Source organism: Mytilus galloprovincialis, chromosome 1 (genome assembly GCF_965363235.1).
Source record: "Mytilus galloprovincialis chromosome 1, xbMytGall1.hap1.1, whole genome shotgun sequence".
In the NCBI taxonomy this organism is placed as follows: Eukaryota; Metazoa; Mollusca; class Bivalvia; order Mytilida; family Mytilidae; genus Mytilus; species Mytilus galloprovincialis.
The window spans coordinates 42,539,623-42,555,040 of NC_134838.1; the positions used below are offsets into that span (position 1 = coordinate 42,539,623).

General features: G+C 30.8%; 1 protein-coding gene across 1 annotated transcript in view; it reads right to left on the reverse strand.

The window, feature by feature from the left end:
* Positions 1 to 319: 319 nt before the first annotated feature.
* LOC143075154 (proton myo-inositol cotransporter-like) overlaps positions 320 to 15,418 on the reverse strand; it is a 70,049-nt gene continuing 54,950 nt past the window's right edge. The window contains exons 4-9 of the mRNA XM_076250479.1: positions 14,598 to 14,709; positions 12,065 to 12,228; positions 9,798 to 9,912; positions 6,935 to 7,176; positions 5,957 to 6,109; positions 320 to 4,544 (exon numbers count right to left, since the gene is read on the reverse strand). Of these exons, the coding sequence (XP_076106594.1) occupies positions 4,315 to 4,544; positions 5,957 to 6,109; positions 6,935 to 7,176; positions 9,798 to 9,912; positions 12,065 to 12,228; positions 14,598 to 14,709 (1,016 nt within the window). The 3' untranslated portion in view covers positions 320 to 4,314. The remainder of the gene's footprint in view (positions 4,545 to 5,956; positions 6,110 to 6,934; positions 7,177 to 9,797; positions 9,913 to 12,064; positions 12,229 to 14,597; positions 14,710 to 15,418) is intronic.

The window sequence follows — 15,418 nt, forward strand, 5'->3', positions numbered from 1 at the left end:
AGGAAAAGAAAGACCGGGATCTCCGTTACCACCGTGATCGTACAAAAGGGTATCCTAACTCTATTATAAATCGTAATCATCTCTGATAGCCATTTTTTTTTTAATTTCTTTTTTATATGAAATGGTAAATTTGAAGACAACAGATGCAACACTTTCAAATGGCTTCACGAGGCTGCCATGAAATAGTTATTGATCCCTTCACCCGTACTCAAATTGCAACCATTCATACTAAGACTATATATTATTGTAGGAAAATCATAACTTTTGTCTCAACACTATATATTAGCTTTAAAAAAAAAAAAAAAAAAAAACAATCAAGACATATTAAGCACCACTTTATTTTTGTCACAAAAATATATATCCATACTGGTTACAATCTATGTGATGTTCATAACAAATAACATACAATAAACATCTCATTAACATAACAAATACATGATTACAAGAATATGCCGACAATATAAAATATTGATCTATTGAAAGGCTAACTGCTCAGGACTTAAAATTGTAAAGCTTGCAAAACTTGTTTGGCGATGTTTGATCGGATGCACTTAATTTTGTATTCAAATAGGTAGTAAAATTATTCGCTAAAATTTCTTTTGACTTCCGAAACATTTATTCTAGAGTATAGTTGATGTGCATTAAACCTGTAATATACATATTGAATATAACATCCAACTAGGAGTTCATTGAATACCGTATATCATATAAATTTACACATTGCGATCTGAGTTCACCCCCTCCCCCCTCTCTCTCCCTTTTCCGTTTTTTGTCTGGTTCGTATTGATCGATCTTTAGGTCTTTTTATAGTGTTTTGTATTTGTTTGTCGTTAGTCATGTTCCTTTTTGATCATGGTGTTGTCAGTTGTTTTTGGACTTTAGTACGCTCTTGGTATGTGTTTCCCCCCTTTTTATAAATTTTATCTAAACTTATCAGAAACAAAACAGTACTATATATATACACAGAAAGTTATATCTTGTTTTTGTTTTTTCTAAGTAGTTGAGATTGTTATAACTTGTCAAATTTCAGTCATCAAAGAGGAGACGAAAAGGCACAGAAATAAAACAGTTACTTAGTATTTCTAATATTTCTCCATCACTTATATTTTTAATAATACTTTATTCCAAAAGCAAGTTCAGTTTATAGGATATATATACAATATTTGACAAATTAATTATACCGTTATTTAGAATCATTTCACCGTAATTTCAAACACATTCTAGCGTATGTGAATTTATTTGACAGCACTACATTGAACTTTTACACAACCATACAAAATTTAACAATGAAAAACATTCCCGAAGGACATGAATAATTTTTTTCCTTTCTATCTGTTATCTATATGCATATGTGATGTGTAATTATGAAATAAGAAATCATGTTATTAACAAGAAAGTCAGGTAGAAAACAAAGTCCGCAAAACAGAAAAAATATTATTATATATCATATTGTACCGACAAACTAACAATGTTAGGATACTACAATTGATTCACAAAACACATGTTCATTTCAATTAAAATAAGAATAAAAGCAAAAAAAATACTATTTAAGTCACGTGACTTTCGACAAACACCATGTTTCATTTCTGCAGCAAATATGTTAAAAGTAAACAAAGTAAAAATTTGTCATTTCTGGTGCAAATGGGTGTGATTCAATTTTATGACAAGTCAACAGTATTTAACTGTACAACTGTATATTGGTGTAGCGTTTTAACTGTTACAGAAGGCTGAGTAAGATGTGGAACTAAACAACTTACAGAGCCAACAGATTTACTTATGTTACTAGTTCGACTGATATTAAATCAATCAACAGCAGAAAACATCCAATTTCAATACTTGAATAAAACAAAAGATTCTTTCGCAAAAAAACATGTAAGGTGAAACAGGAAACTATATCTTAAACCATGCGTTGTCTTGATATGGAAACTTTCATTGCAATATTTGAATATAATTTCAATAATGAATTCAAAGTCAGGGGATTCTTTGATCTATGTATAAATTGAATATAATGTTTTGTTTAATCAAACTGCGATATTATGAGGTATGTTATATACACATGAGATACTTCCTATATACAAGACATTGAATACATACGTTAAGTGGCTACTACTTACACATGTTACAGTATGAGCCACTACTTTAACAAAAAATGAAATCACTACAATATATATCTTATGAAAGTATAAAACTACAAAACACATGTTAAACACCATATATTCACACTTCAGTAATGTACAGACAAAATTACACATAGTTTTATCTTTAAACTTTTTTTTATTTTTTAAAAGATAAAACATATTTCTATAATACCGGTTTCTATAATGCATTAGCATTGTACTGTTTACAATTGTTTCATCCAAATTCCAAAATTATTAAAGTGGCATGTTTAGAAATTAGCAATTTTGAAATGTATTATTGCATACGGTAGTAAAAACCAGTTTAGCTCATAGTTATTATTTACGAGTTCGTACATAAATATAGGAAGATGTGTTATGAGTGCCAATGAGACAACTCTGCATCCAAATAACAATTTATAAAAGTAAATCATTATAGGTCAAGGTACGGCCTTCAACACGGAGCCTTGGCTCACACCGAACAACAAGCTATAAAGAGCCCCAAAAATTACTAGTGTAAAACCGTTTATGTTCGTATTATCAGTATATAAACCAGTTCACATTTATTGACACTGATGCTTAACTAAAAACCTGAATGGATATCATTAACAGCAGATAAATTAACAAATGCAGGAGTATCTTCCCCTTATATTGTTTTCAATTAGGTGGTATGCCCTGCAGAGTTTGTCAAAGAAATTTTGAGAAGTTTAACGGCTGAATAACGCGACGTAGCGCAGTCATCTTATGTTTTAAAAATCTATCTAGGTTAGTTTTCCATGTTGTGTTTCGTGTACTATTGTTTGTCAGTTAGTCTTTTTCTTTTGTATCCATTTGCATGGTGTTGTCGGTTTATTTTCGACATATGAGTTTTAATGTCCCTTTGGTATCTTTCTTCTATCTCACTATTAGAGTTGTTTTTGGCATTCGAAATATCGGAAACTTAATTTTTGAAATTTAACCATGTTAACGTCATTTTTTTTCGAGAGCAAATTTTAAACTAATGAAAAACCTGTTCAAATTGATGCTGATAGATGGTGTTAAAAGCTAAAACGTTAAATTGTGACAAAATAATAATAAAACAACCAGGACATATGACGAAGATAGTCATACACATTTAGGTTTGTTTAGAGCGTAACTAATTTATCATGATCGATGTCTTCTGCAGATTGTTTTTGTGTCTTATGTTTGAAATACACAAAATAAAACCAACACATGACTGTTTCGGACATAATAAATTATAATTGCATGGTGTGACTTCAATTCAACAGAACAGGCATTTGTACGATATTACTTCACACCTTTTTGTCCAAAATCAGCCTGGTCTATAAATATCAATTTTTTAGTACAAAAAAAAGAAGACTTATCGATAACAAGTGACCATAATTTGAAAAAAGAATTCACATACGTTGTCAACTTAATAAAATAATAAACACCACGCTAGTAAAATGATGGGCACACTTTGTATAAACGTTCATAGCAAGAAACCTTTTATCACATTTTATGAACGATCGACAAGCATTCGCAGTTAATCACTTGTTCAGATATGCTTTAACAATAAACTATGTCTTTTTAGCCCAATTATGATGTTAGTTCTATGTAATCAATATTGTAGTTATAAATATTGCACTATACCACATTGTTACCGTACTAATATAATAGATACGCTCACAATTTACTCACTTGCAATTTGATTATAACACGAATTATAAACAAATCACTATTTTCATACAAATTGAAAAAAATGACAACCCAGAAATTGTTATAATTAATGACTTAATACAAAAACATGAAATATGAGTTTAGAAATAACAGGCCGTTTAACCCCCATCCTTTACAATGGGAATAAGTTCTCAAATGGGTTGGTAAATGATCATTAAAAGAAAAAAAATGTAAATTTGTTTTATTTTTGTCTCCATTATTTTCTAATAAAATGCTTTCAAAAATCTACTAAAATCGACAAATAGTGCGGAATCTGAATAAGTTATTTTAATTTGCAAATTCAAAATTAGATGAGCTGACAGAACATGTAATAGCATTTTATATTTTACTTCTGCAAATGAATAAAATCGAATACCTATTTGCGTATTAGGCTTAAATTGCAAGATGTATTGATGTAATGTGGAATTTTGGTTGTAAACACATTCACTGATCCATCATTAGTATGTGATTATCCCGAATTAGATATGGTCATTGCTACTCATCATTCTGGTGACTCTAGTTCAGATTCTCTTCCATCTCTGTTTAGTCCTCTGATGTGAACATATTGTATTGTGTTTGTGTTGTAATCTATCGTTGGCCCGGCTGTACCACACCACGGCCTGGCAAATAATCCTTCAACTTCCTCTAGACTTTTCCCTTTTGTTTCCGGTAGAGTAAAACCAACAATCAAAACACCAACAAATGCAAATCCAGCGTATAACCAGAATGTGCCTAAAGATTGAAAAACATGCTTCATTTTCAATTGGCATATTAATTACTTTTTTCACCTTTCAACATATTTGTTTCTTGTTAATACTTTAAGCAAATCATTACTACGTTTTTTTACCACAGGAACACATTACCTTAGCTGTATTTGGCAAAACTTTTAGGAATTTGTGGCCCTGAATGCTCTTCAATTTTTTACTTTATTTTGCCTTTTAAACATTTTTTGATTCGAGCGTCACTGATGAGTCTTTTGTAGACGAAACGCGCGTCTGACGTATATACAAAATTTAAAGCCTGGTATCCATGATGAGTTTATTTACAATTTAATGTTACATTTGAAAGTAAGATCGACATGTACACTTGTTTTACTTTTGAAGAGTGTATACGAATTAATCCTCAGTTTCCAGTTGTCAGCTTGTTGTCAGTGTAGAAGGTATTCTATTTCTTGTAGATTTTATTAACATTTGTTTTATGTGACGGTGTAATGCCTGCATTTATACCAAGTCAGGAATATGACAGTTGTTATTCATTCGTTTGATGTGTTTGAGCTTTTGATTTTTTGCCATTTTATTAGGGACTTTTTTTTGAATTTTCCTCGGAGTTTAGTAATTTTGTGATTTAACTTTTTAAACTGTGTGCTTTCATTATATTTTCAATAAAAAAAAAGGCATGCATATGTAATGCAAATGGTTAATAAACGTAAATTGCGTGTAAGGTTCTTTTAATAACCATTCCGTGATGTACCGACTCACAGTAGGAAAAAGTACAGATTACTCGCTATAAAATGTAAACAAGGGTCATTAAGGCACTAATATATGAGACAAACGCATGACCCAAAACTCAACAGTAATAACACTATGAATAAAACAATAAAATATTATACATAAGAGGTTTAAAATGCATTATAAAGCAATTAAGTAAACATAGAAACAAGTAAAGTCAATAATGGCTTACATATTATGCAACTTTGTATTTATAACATCTCTAGCGCACTCAATTCAAAACGAAAAATATAACCTTTGCCGAATTCTGTAAAGATATTTAGGATTTGTCAACTGTTGATTATATTGCCTGAAGTACAGTCATTAATTTGTAATTTTAGCCAGTAAGTCTTAATACAATAAACAAGCTCGTTGCCGACTATTATGTTAAAATAAAATAAGGCAAAAGTAGTATCATGTGTTTCAATCTGAGAAAAATGATTGTTTGTTCGTATTGATATTGTTTTTAGTAGACATTAGAAAAAAATGTTAGCTTTCAAATATGATTTTGTAATTATCAATTATCTTGCACTGGTAATACCACAGACATTATAACTGTATTATTAATTTTATCCGTTCGTTGCATATGATCTTTAATTAACTAGTAATTGAGTCATTTGTATACCTCACCGCGCCAGTAAATACCCAAAAACTTACCGAATCTGGTTAAATTTTCTGTAAGGCTTAAAAATGACATAGAGACTGCCAAATTAAAAATCCAGTTTGTAAAGGTCGATACAGCATTTCCCGTACTTCGTGCCCATAATGGATAAATCTCGGAGTTTATTGTCCATGGCATTGGTCCCATACCTGTAAATATAATGCCTCATACTAGTAGCATAAATGTTAAAGGACCAATTAACAAGTACTATAACAAGAGGTAGAAAATGTATTGCGACAAAAGGTATCAAATATTTTATAACAGGAAAAATGATTATTAGACCTAAATGAATGAACTTCAATAATCATTTTCTTGAAATGGATATAGATTTGGACTTTTTGTAATTAAATATATTAAAAAATTTAATAATATTATTGATTTCTATAGATACATTGAAAAATGAAAACAACAGGTTATATATATCTCATACATCCGATGCGCTTCTGGATTTACCTTCACCAGAAAAGCTCAAAGCCAAATATTTGAAAAGCTGTATAAGAATCTTAACAAGTGTAGAGCAGTAAACTTTGTTACGTTTTAATGTTATCAAATCTATAAAAAAAAAGAGTATTTGTTGTCAATGTTATAACTATTCCCAAGTCACTAAATGTCGAAGATGTAAACAACTATAGAGCACTGTAAGCTTTTACAATTTTTTTCCTGGCATAGAAAGCTATGAAAAACCCGGCATGACTAAATGTAAAACAAAAGCGAAAATCATCGAACTTGTTTATGCTCAAAACATTGTAAACAGAAAACATGTAACATGTCCAGACATGGTGGAGATGTCAAATAGCGTAAGTTGTATTAAAACTAAAATAGTTCTAAAGATACTAAAAAAAAAAAAATTTACACAGGAATTATAGATAACAATAATCAAATATCTACCAACATTTAATTTTTAATCTAAAGCGTTCAACGTTCAAAGTGACACAGGCTAAAAGCGATTCAAAGTAATTATACGTAAAACAAACCTGGGGCAAAGAATATGAGATAAAGTACTAAGCCAAGCATAGGCATCCACGAGAAGTCCGTAGGACAAAAGTCATACGCCCATGTGAGATCTCCCTTTAAGACTGTAGTATTACATCTCCCTCCTGTTGATACCCATGGATTATCGTATGTTGTAGGTAAACAAGAACTATTTACAGCAGCATGGCGGACGTCTTGATAGCAGTATCCACAAAACAAGTCTTGCATACAGTCATTGCATGTTCTGCAAAAATAAGTCAACATGCCCGTTAGAAATGTTCTCTTGTTGTTTCGTATATGGAAAGAACTTCAAGACATTTAAAACAAAACATTGTATTAGAGTGATTACAATATCATAATTGAAATATAAGGAGGTATGCATTTCCCTTATGCATATATCTATCTTCATTGCATTACTATTCGGTTATTTTCGGGTATATTACTTATTCAAAGTTTGTTTGAGGATTTATATTTAAATCTTCTGGCCTTGGACATCCCTGAAGATACATTAACTGTCGACATGCGAATGGAGTGCACTGATATTGAGTTCCGGTTAAATTAAACCACTTCGTGCCTCCGGTTTCTGATATGCCACGTGACAGGTAGAACAAAACGATAACAAGTGAGAAGTACAATTTTAGTCTGACTTGTGCTTTTGGTACAGTGAATAATAAAAAAAAATCGTCTTAATTTTCAGTGCACATCATTTCAACATTATAACTTTTTTTGTACTTCAACTGTACCCTTGCAAGTAAAACATGATTGAAATTGTTTGATGATGCAATCGGTCGATATTAGACAATTTAGTTCCGAAATAAAAGTAAATTGACTAAACCAAAGGGCAAATACTATATACTATCTAATTACAGAGCTAAATGTGTTATTTCAGACAATAGACTCCTTGAAAATTGTAGGTTTTCAATTTAGTCTGGATTAAAAAGGTAAATAGACTGCTAGGATCGATGTTCGTTGCAATTATTTTTATTTAGACATCTATATTGCTTTTTGTTTTCAAAGGAATAAGCAGTTCTTGTTTCAATTCAATTAAATCCTCTACTGTTTTCTATTACTTTTGACAAAAGATGTATATTCTTCAACTAACATGGAATTGAAATGATATCAAAGATGCATCCATTATTGCCGATGTAAAATTCTTATACATGAGAAAAAGTCAATTTGCTTGATGTATAGTCCTGTTTGTGTTGCTTTAACCACCTTAAACGTTACAATTATTGCCTCAGTTAGACTGCCGCTTCGTCTGACAAGTGTCAACACCAAAACGTGTGTGGTAATTGTTAAATCTAATTCTGCCATCGATTTAACACTTTTTACAAACTAATTGTATATATTAGTGCAAATAAACTCCATCGTACTGGAATTATTGTGTGAAGTTTGATGGAAACTGAATCAAAGTATCAATTTTCAAAAAGACGGGGATTTTTGGTGTTATTTCTTTCTGACTAGGATAAACATTTACCGATACACCCTATTACTAGTATTAGAAAAAAATACACACAATAGTTTAATGTATGTTTTTTCAATAATTTTCACTAAATACATTCACCAAGTTTTTTGATAAAGTATAAGGTCTAACATATTAGCCTGATGTTGAAAGATTCCAGGAAACATAGTAAATGCATATAGAATGTTTTTGATATTGACTTTATCAGCAAGCATATCAAGCAAGCAAGATATTCGAGCTGATAAAGCCGGTATCACAAATAAAATGTAATTGTTCTTTTGATCGGCAATTTCTCTTAGCTACATGTTATTTTTTTTTGGTTGCAAATATGAGTTAAAATGAAATAGTAGATAAAACGTTTGGATAGTTGTCCGAATGTAGGAATGAAGTCGCGTGTATTTCATTGATAAATTGACGCAGGTGCACATGAGCACTCGATGTTGATGCTCTTATACATGTTGTCATTGCCTAATATTTTCGATTATCGAGTCCTGTCCATGCTTTAAAATGTTAGGCAGTATTGAAGATGAAAGGGAAAATGTAATTGTTGCCGACAAATTATTATTATTCAAGTATGGCGTCTGCCTATCTTAAAACTAAAGTAATTGTGTTATGTTCCTTCTACGCGAATGACTGAATTTGCCACACCTTGAATATATCACCGTTTCTTTGCTTATAAATTAAACATTGACATTATCTGTAAACAGCAACATTGATGTCCATAAAAAAGCTTCATTTTTTTTGTTATAAAAATTGAGTTTGTACCAAGAACATTTCCTAAAATACATATCTGTTTTCTTTTAATTAAAAAATGGTCATATATACCCCTTGTACTGCAACGTACACTTCAATTAGTTCAGTTCTTTACCTAAGTATGTGATGTCAACCAAATCATGAACAACTTACATTTCTCAGAGAATTTGAGATATAATGCAGAGAGCAAATTTAACAACTTAAAAACATCAGAACATTTTCCGACATTGATACTTTTTCTATTCAATTGCATTTTTTCGTCTTATTACTGAAGTGCATTTTTGTCAATATGTTATATATTTCGGAGCGCATGAGATCCCCCCAGTTGTTAGGTGGGGTTTGTGTTGCTCAGTCTTTAGTTTTCTATGTTGTATTTAGTGTACTACTGTTTTTCTATTTGTCTTTTTCTCTTTTAGCCATGGCGTTGTCTGTTTATTTTCGACAATATGAGTTTGAATGAACCTCTAGTATTTTTCTCTCATCTTCATCGGACATATAGCTTTAGCTCCTGAGTGATATCTCTGAATGATTAAAAAAAAAACCTCATCAAAGATACTAACCTTCAATAATCTTTAAGGCCAAATGCGGACAGTATAAGTCTTTTAAATACTTATTGATTTCTAACAAGTCTTCCGCCACAAAATACTTACTTATATGTTGAACAAGGTGTTCCTCTTGCAGAATGCTCTACCATTGATATATTCGGTGTATGCAGAGCAGATAAATGAAATCCTACTGCAAGCCATGCTAAACTTACCACCGCACCTGGAATTACATTGTATAATGTTATGAGAGGGTCTTTACAAAAGACCTCTTAATGAATGACAATATGAAAAAGAAGATGTGGTACAATTGCCAATGAGACAACTGTCCACAAGAGACCAAAATGACACAGACATTAAAAACTATATGTCACCGTACGGCCTTCAACAATGAGCAAAGCCCATACCGCATCAGACTGTTTCTTCAAAAGAACTACTACATTGTTGGAATGACTAAATACAGCTTTAGTTAAATATAATACAGCGGTTTTATCTGTTAAACTTCAACTCGACTAAAGAAAGGTTTATTTTTATAACTAAGTCGTCCACGAAACGACAAAAAAAATATTTTTGAAATGGTTAGCTTAAATACCGATATAATTATAGAACAACAAATTAATATCGTACTGTTATACCTACTTGAATGAATGTGTTATTTATCAAATAGATTATGAGAGCCATGGTGTAGTGGTTAGTGCATCGGACTACTACAACAAAGGTTCTTGGTTCGATTTCCGTTCCCGGATGAAAATTTCAGGGACTGAATTTTCGGCTATCCCTTGACACCATTTACGAGTACGGTTTCGAGAAAACGATGATAGTTCGTAGGAAGGGGACAATAAATGGCTGACCCGTGTTAAGAGAGAGTCATATCTCTTGCACGACAAAGACACCCTTGTAGATTTGGAAAAGAGGAGGCTAATGCCAGTACAAGGCAGCACTCGCACCCGCTAAGTGGAAAGGGATTAATATAAGTTGCAAAACTTGTTTCCCAATCCACTATAAATAAATATGTTTCAACTAACTTAATGTTAGATTAAGTTAGTAAAATGTTAACTGTAAATTCGAAGGCGCAACAATGAAATGGTTATTAAGAAACAAATATTCTCATTATAATTTGGGTTTTCTTCCAAATGAGTGGTTGAATTTGTTATCATGTCTTTTATTACGGACAGCAGTGTTACTTATCCCTTCGTAAATTTTACGAACGCCATCACGAGTTGGTTGACCGTTATGGAATAACCGTTTCACAAATGATATCGGATATGTTCCTTACGTCGTAACTACAATCCTCTTCCCCTTCATGAATGTGACCTACCGAATTAGACTATTAACCGGATATTTTATCACATAAGCATGTGTCATGTGTACTATTATTTGTCTGTTTGTCTTTTTTCATTTTTAGCCATGGCGTTGTCAGTTTATTTTTGAGTTATGAGTTTGTCTGTCCCTCTGGTATCGTTCGTCCCTCTTTTACAGCAAGTGTACATTATGTATTTTTTTAACATATGAAATCTTATGAAAATTAATTTAAAAAAAAACCGTAAAGAATCTATATTGAAATATCAATTGGTTTTCCAATTATTTTCTGGATGGTTGATAATGATATATTGATACGGTTCAATTCATTACAGTAGTTTTAGAGAGAGACCTATCGTATGAAAACAAAAACTAGAATTTTGCTTTTTTCAAGCGTTATCTAATTACATATTGCTACACTTATCAGTTTAAATTTGTAACTTTATACTGCAACTAATTGTATTTTTTCCTATATATAGTAACACAGCCAAATTTTTTGCAATGTCAATTTCATCATGGATCACTTTTTCAATAATCAGAGGTTCATTAAGAGATGAAAATAAGTTCGAAATTAGTTTTACAATTAATAAAGCTATCAATGTATTGAATTAAGTTGCAGTATAAAAACATTATGAGGTCAATGTTAGAAAAATATAAACTTTTTTTGTATTCGGCACAACCTCGCCCATCCCCAGTTTTTCATCCTGATACAAAAAAAGTTAATATTTTTTTGACATATACCTAATATTGTATATGTATTGTTTATTTAAAAACTCATTTTAGCAAAATTTCGGCCATGCATGTTCGATGACGGTGTTATCATACCATGTTAATTCCCTATTGTTCTAATGGTTTAAGGGAAGATACTTTTTGAAAACAGTTTACGATACAAAAAAATGGAAGAATTGATTTGACCTAGCTTGCCTCACATATAAAACTGCTTAAAATATTTACGCAAAAACATTAAATGATACTTTTATTTCAGTTACTTCGTCCACGTTAAGTTATAATAATCGGTTATGGCCATTATCTTCCCTTCTAGCAACATTTGACATATCACGAAAAAACTTCAGTACCTATTAAGCTGCTTATAGTTAATGCACGTCTTCCAATTCGTTCTACTAAATAAAGTCCAAGGACGTTGAACAGGAAATTGATTGCCGCCATGACTGCCGAAAGTAGTATCGCCGTCTGATCATTTTTCACACCTGCCATGTGAATTATAGTTGCAGTGTAATACCTATAATAAAAAGTAATAGGATCTCTTGGTGATATCATTTGTTTATCAGTAAACCATTTAACAAATATCACTTTATTTATCAAGCAAATCCAATTGTTGGAAAGTATATGGGAATAATTTTCTCGTAGTTAACATAGATATTTGTTTTAAAGCAATTAAGTTCTGAAACTTCTGAGAAAACATTTGCATGTCTTTCTGTTTTTTGATTTTTAAAAATTAAAATATAAAAATACCAAACAAATAGTTTTACAATAGTATTTTTTTGGGGCCCTTGTTAGCTTTCTGTTCGGTGTGAGCCCAGGCTCTGTATTGAAGACCATTCTTTGACCTATAATGGTTTACTTTTATAAATTGTGACATACCTCATCTATAACTATAAATCAATTATTTATATACATGATTGTATTTTGCATGCCTTTGTGGTTTCATTGTTAAAAACATGCAACATTATTTGAATGCCTTTCTGTACAATCGTACTCGCGGATTCAACCCCGTGGTTATCACTACAATAACTCTTTGGCAGTAACCTGAACTCTTGAAGTCTCCGATTTTAAATGTTGGGATTAACAGAAAACTGGTTACTAAATTTCACCAACAAATAAAGATCGAGATATGCGTATTAACACGGAAGATATGTTCCGCAAAAAAAGATTAAGATATGTTTATTTCTAAGGAAGACATTTTCTGTTGTGATTCCTTAAGATAGAATGAAAAATCATACAATCAATAAAGATATCAAGGTCTTCAATATAAACTTTTCTAAGTTCCCATTTATGTTAAAGACGACCAGATGTTTCTTTTGGTAGATAATGTTTATACTCGATGAAATGAATTTATCTATTGATTTTTGTATGTTTCATATTAATACGAAACAGACGTACTGCACTTTTAACCTCCTACTAAGAATAAACTCTTTAAATATGGACACTAGATAAAGTATTCTATTCTGATTGATCTGAAGAAAAACAACTGGTTGTATTGACCATCATTGCCGTTTTTTTTTCTTTCAAAATACCGCTTTTCTATCAAAGAAAGTACAAACTTTTCAAACAATTTCGTCGATGGAAATATCAGTTTCAATACCATTAAATGAAAATGATGGATAAACGAGAATTTATTAAATAGCAGTAACATTTAACAAAAAGAAAACCTTTGTTAACAAAAAACGTCAACAATAATACAGGTTCATAGAAACAGTGGGTTCATTTTTTGTTTTGTTTGTACAATTTTTTTGTGTATTAACGAAGGAGTGAATTTTCGTATTTACTTGATGTTGTGATTTTAATATCTGTTTACAAGCTATTTGAAAATTTAGATTCTGTTTGTGCTGTTTACTTGCCATAATTCAAATTTGACTCTTCCTATTTTATAATCTCTTTGGGTTACCCCTATGTTATAAATAACCTCTTTTTGTCCAGCAATTTCTATGTTTCCAAATTTTTGTTTTTAACTCTATGTCTAAGTTATCCTTCTGTTACAATATCTAAAAGATTAGAATTGCAAGTTGATTTGAGGGTAAAACTATCAAAGCGCTTTGGACGCATTAGATTTATAAACTGATTTTATTTTACGCTGCAAATTCAATAATAGATATAAAAAGTCTAACTAGGATACCAATAAATGTTGGTACATGTTAGACAGTTATATAATATAATTTAGTTAAAAGGCACATGCAAATTGACACTTTAGCCATGATAATGTCAGTTTTATGACTTGATTCTTCAGAACTGCTTTCCATAAGCTATAATGCGATCATGATTGATGTAGTTATATGCATTTTTATTGTTATTTCAAGAAAAACTTCGAATAACACGCTATAAAGATATAGCCTCAATCTCATTTGACATTACCACATCTTATTTAAAGCTATTAATTTGAAACTTGGTTGATTATAAAACAACCACAAAGGTAATAAAAGCCAGTCTGCTATGCTTTACCTATATATACTTTATGCTTGAAACGTGATGCTTTAAAACATCACATTAAGATACTTGGAATATCTTTTAAAAGTGCAATGTAGGATAAGATCAAACTAGTTAGCACTAATAATAATAATAATAATAATAATAATAATAATAATAATAATAATAATAATAATAATAATAATAATAATTATAATAAAAATAATAATTATAATAATAATAATAATAATAATAATAATTTTAATAATCATGATAATAATAATAACAATTATTATTACTATTATAATGAAAGATAATTATATCTTAATTGATGGCGCAGTGTATGAGTAGGCAAACATTTTCATGATTTTATGATTAGAGAAGTTATATGTTGCAATGTTATTATTATCAATTTCCGATTTTTTTATTACAATTTTTTCTCCCAAGAAAACATAAGTATACACATACATTACCGTGTTGATTCCTGAAAGTTGTTGAAACATTTGCAAACTGCAACCAACAAGAAGTGCTCTTCTAACACAGGGAGTCTGTAACATTTGTATAAATATCGGCTTGTTAGCTGAAATAACAATGCAATTTTGAATTTTATTTCTTTCAATAGACATCTTTTAAAATCAATACATGTTTCTTATCCTTAATGTGCATTTCGAATTTCCTATGTAAATGGTTGGACACTTATTTGACCTTTCTTGACAACATACTATCCTATAAAACATATTCCGTTTATTAAAATGGTTAACGCAGGCACCAATTCCAGTCCGTGGTCATGGAAACCCGTACTCTATTTTGGGTCAAGATAAGACGTGTACAAATCTGTTATTGTGATATTTATCCCTGAATAACGTTCATTAGCAGCCTTGAAAAAAGGAACACGACGGGTGCCACTAATAGAGCATGAACTGTTGGCCTTTCCGGTGCACGTGCGTTCTTCTCCAGTTTATTTTGTGGTTATTTTGTTCAATCTTTTTTTTTTTTAATAGTTACTAGTCTATTTTTTGTCATGGTGTTTTGTTTCTTTTTTTATGTATCGGTATCTTTTTTTTTGTGTCGGAACTTCCCTTTTCGTGTTGGAAACTGTACTATTTCAAGTAATATGTATACTGCGATAGAAAAATTTAAACGACAACACATATTATATTTGTGTATTGAACTTCAAATAAACAGACGGTATAATATATAAGTTTACTTATTGGGCGTCACTGTTGGTCGATTTAGACTCGTACTCATATGCAAGTCGAAAAGACGTAACGAGAAGCAAAGTGGTATAA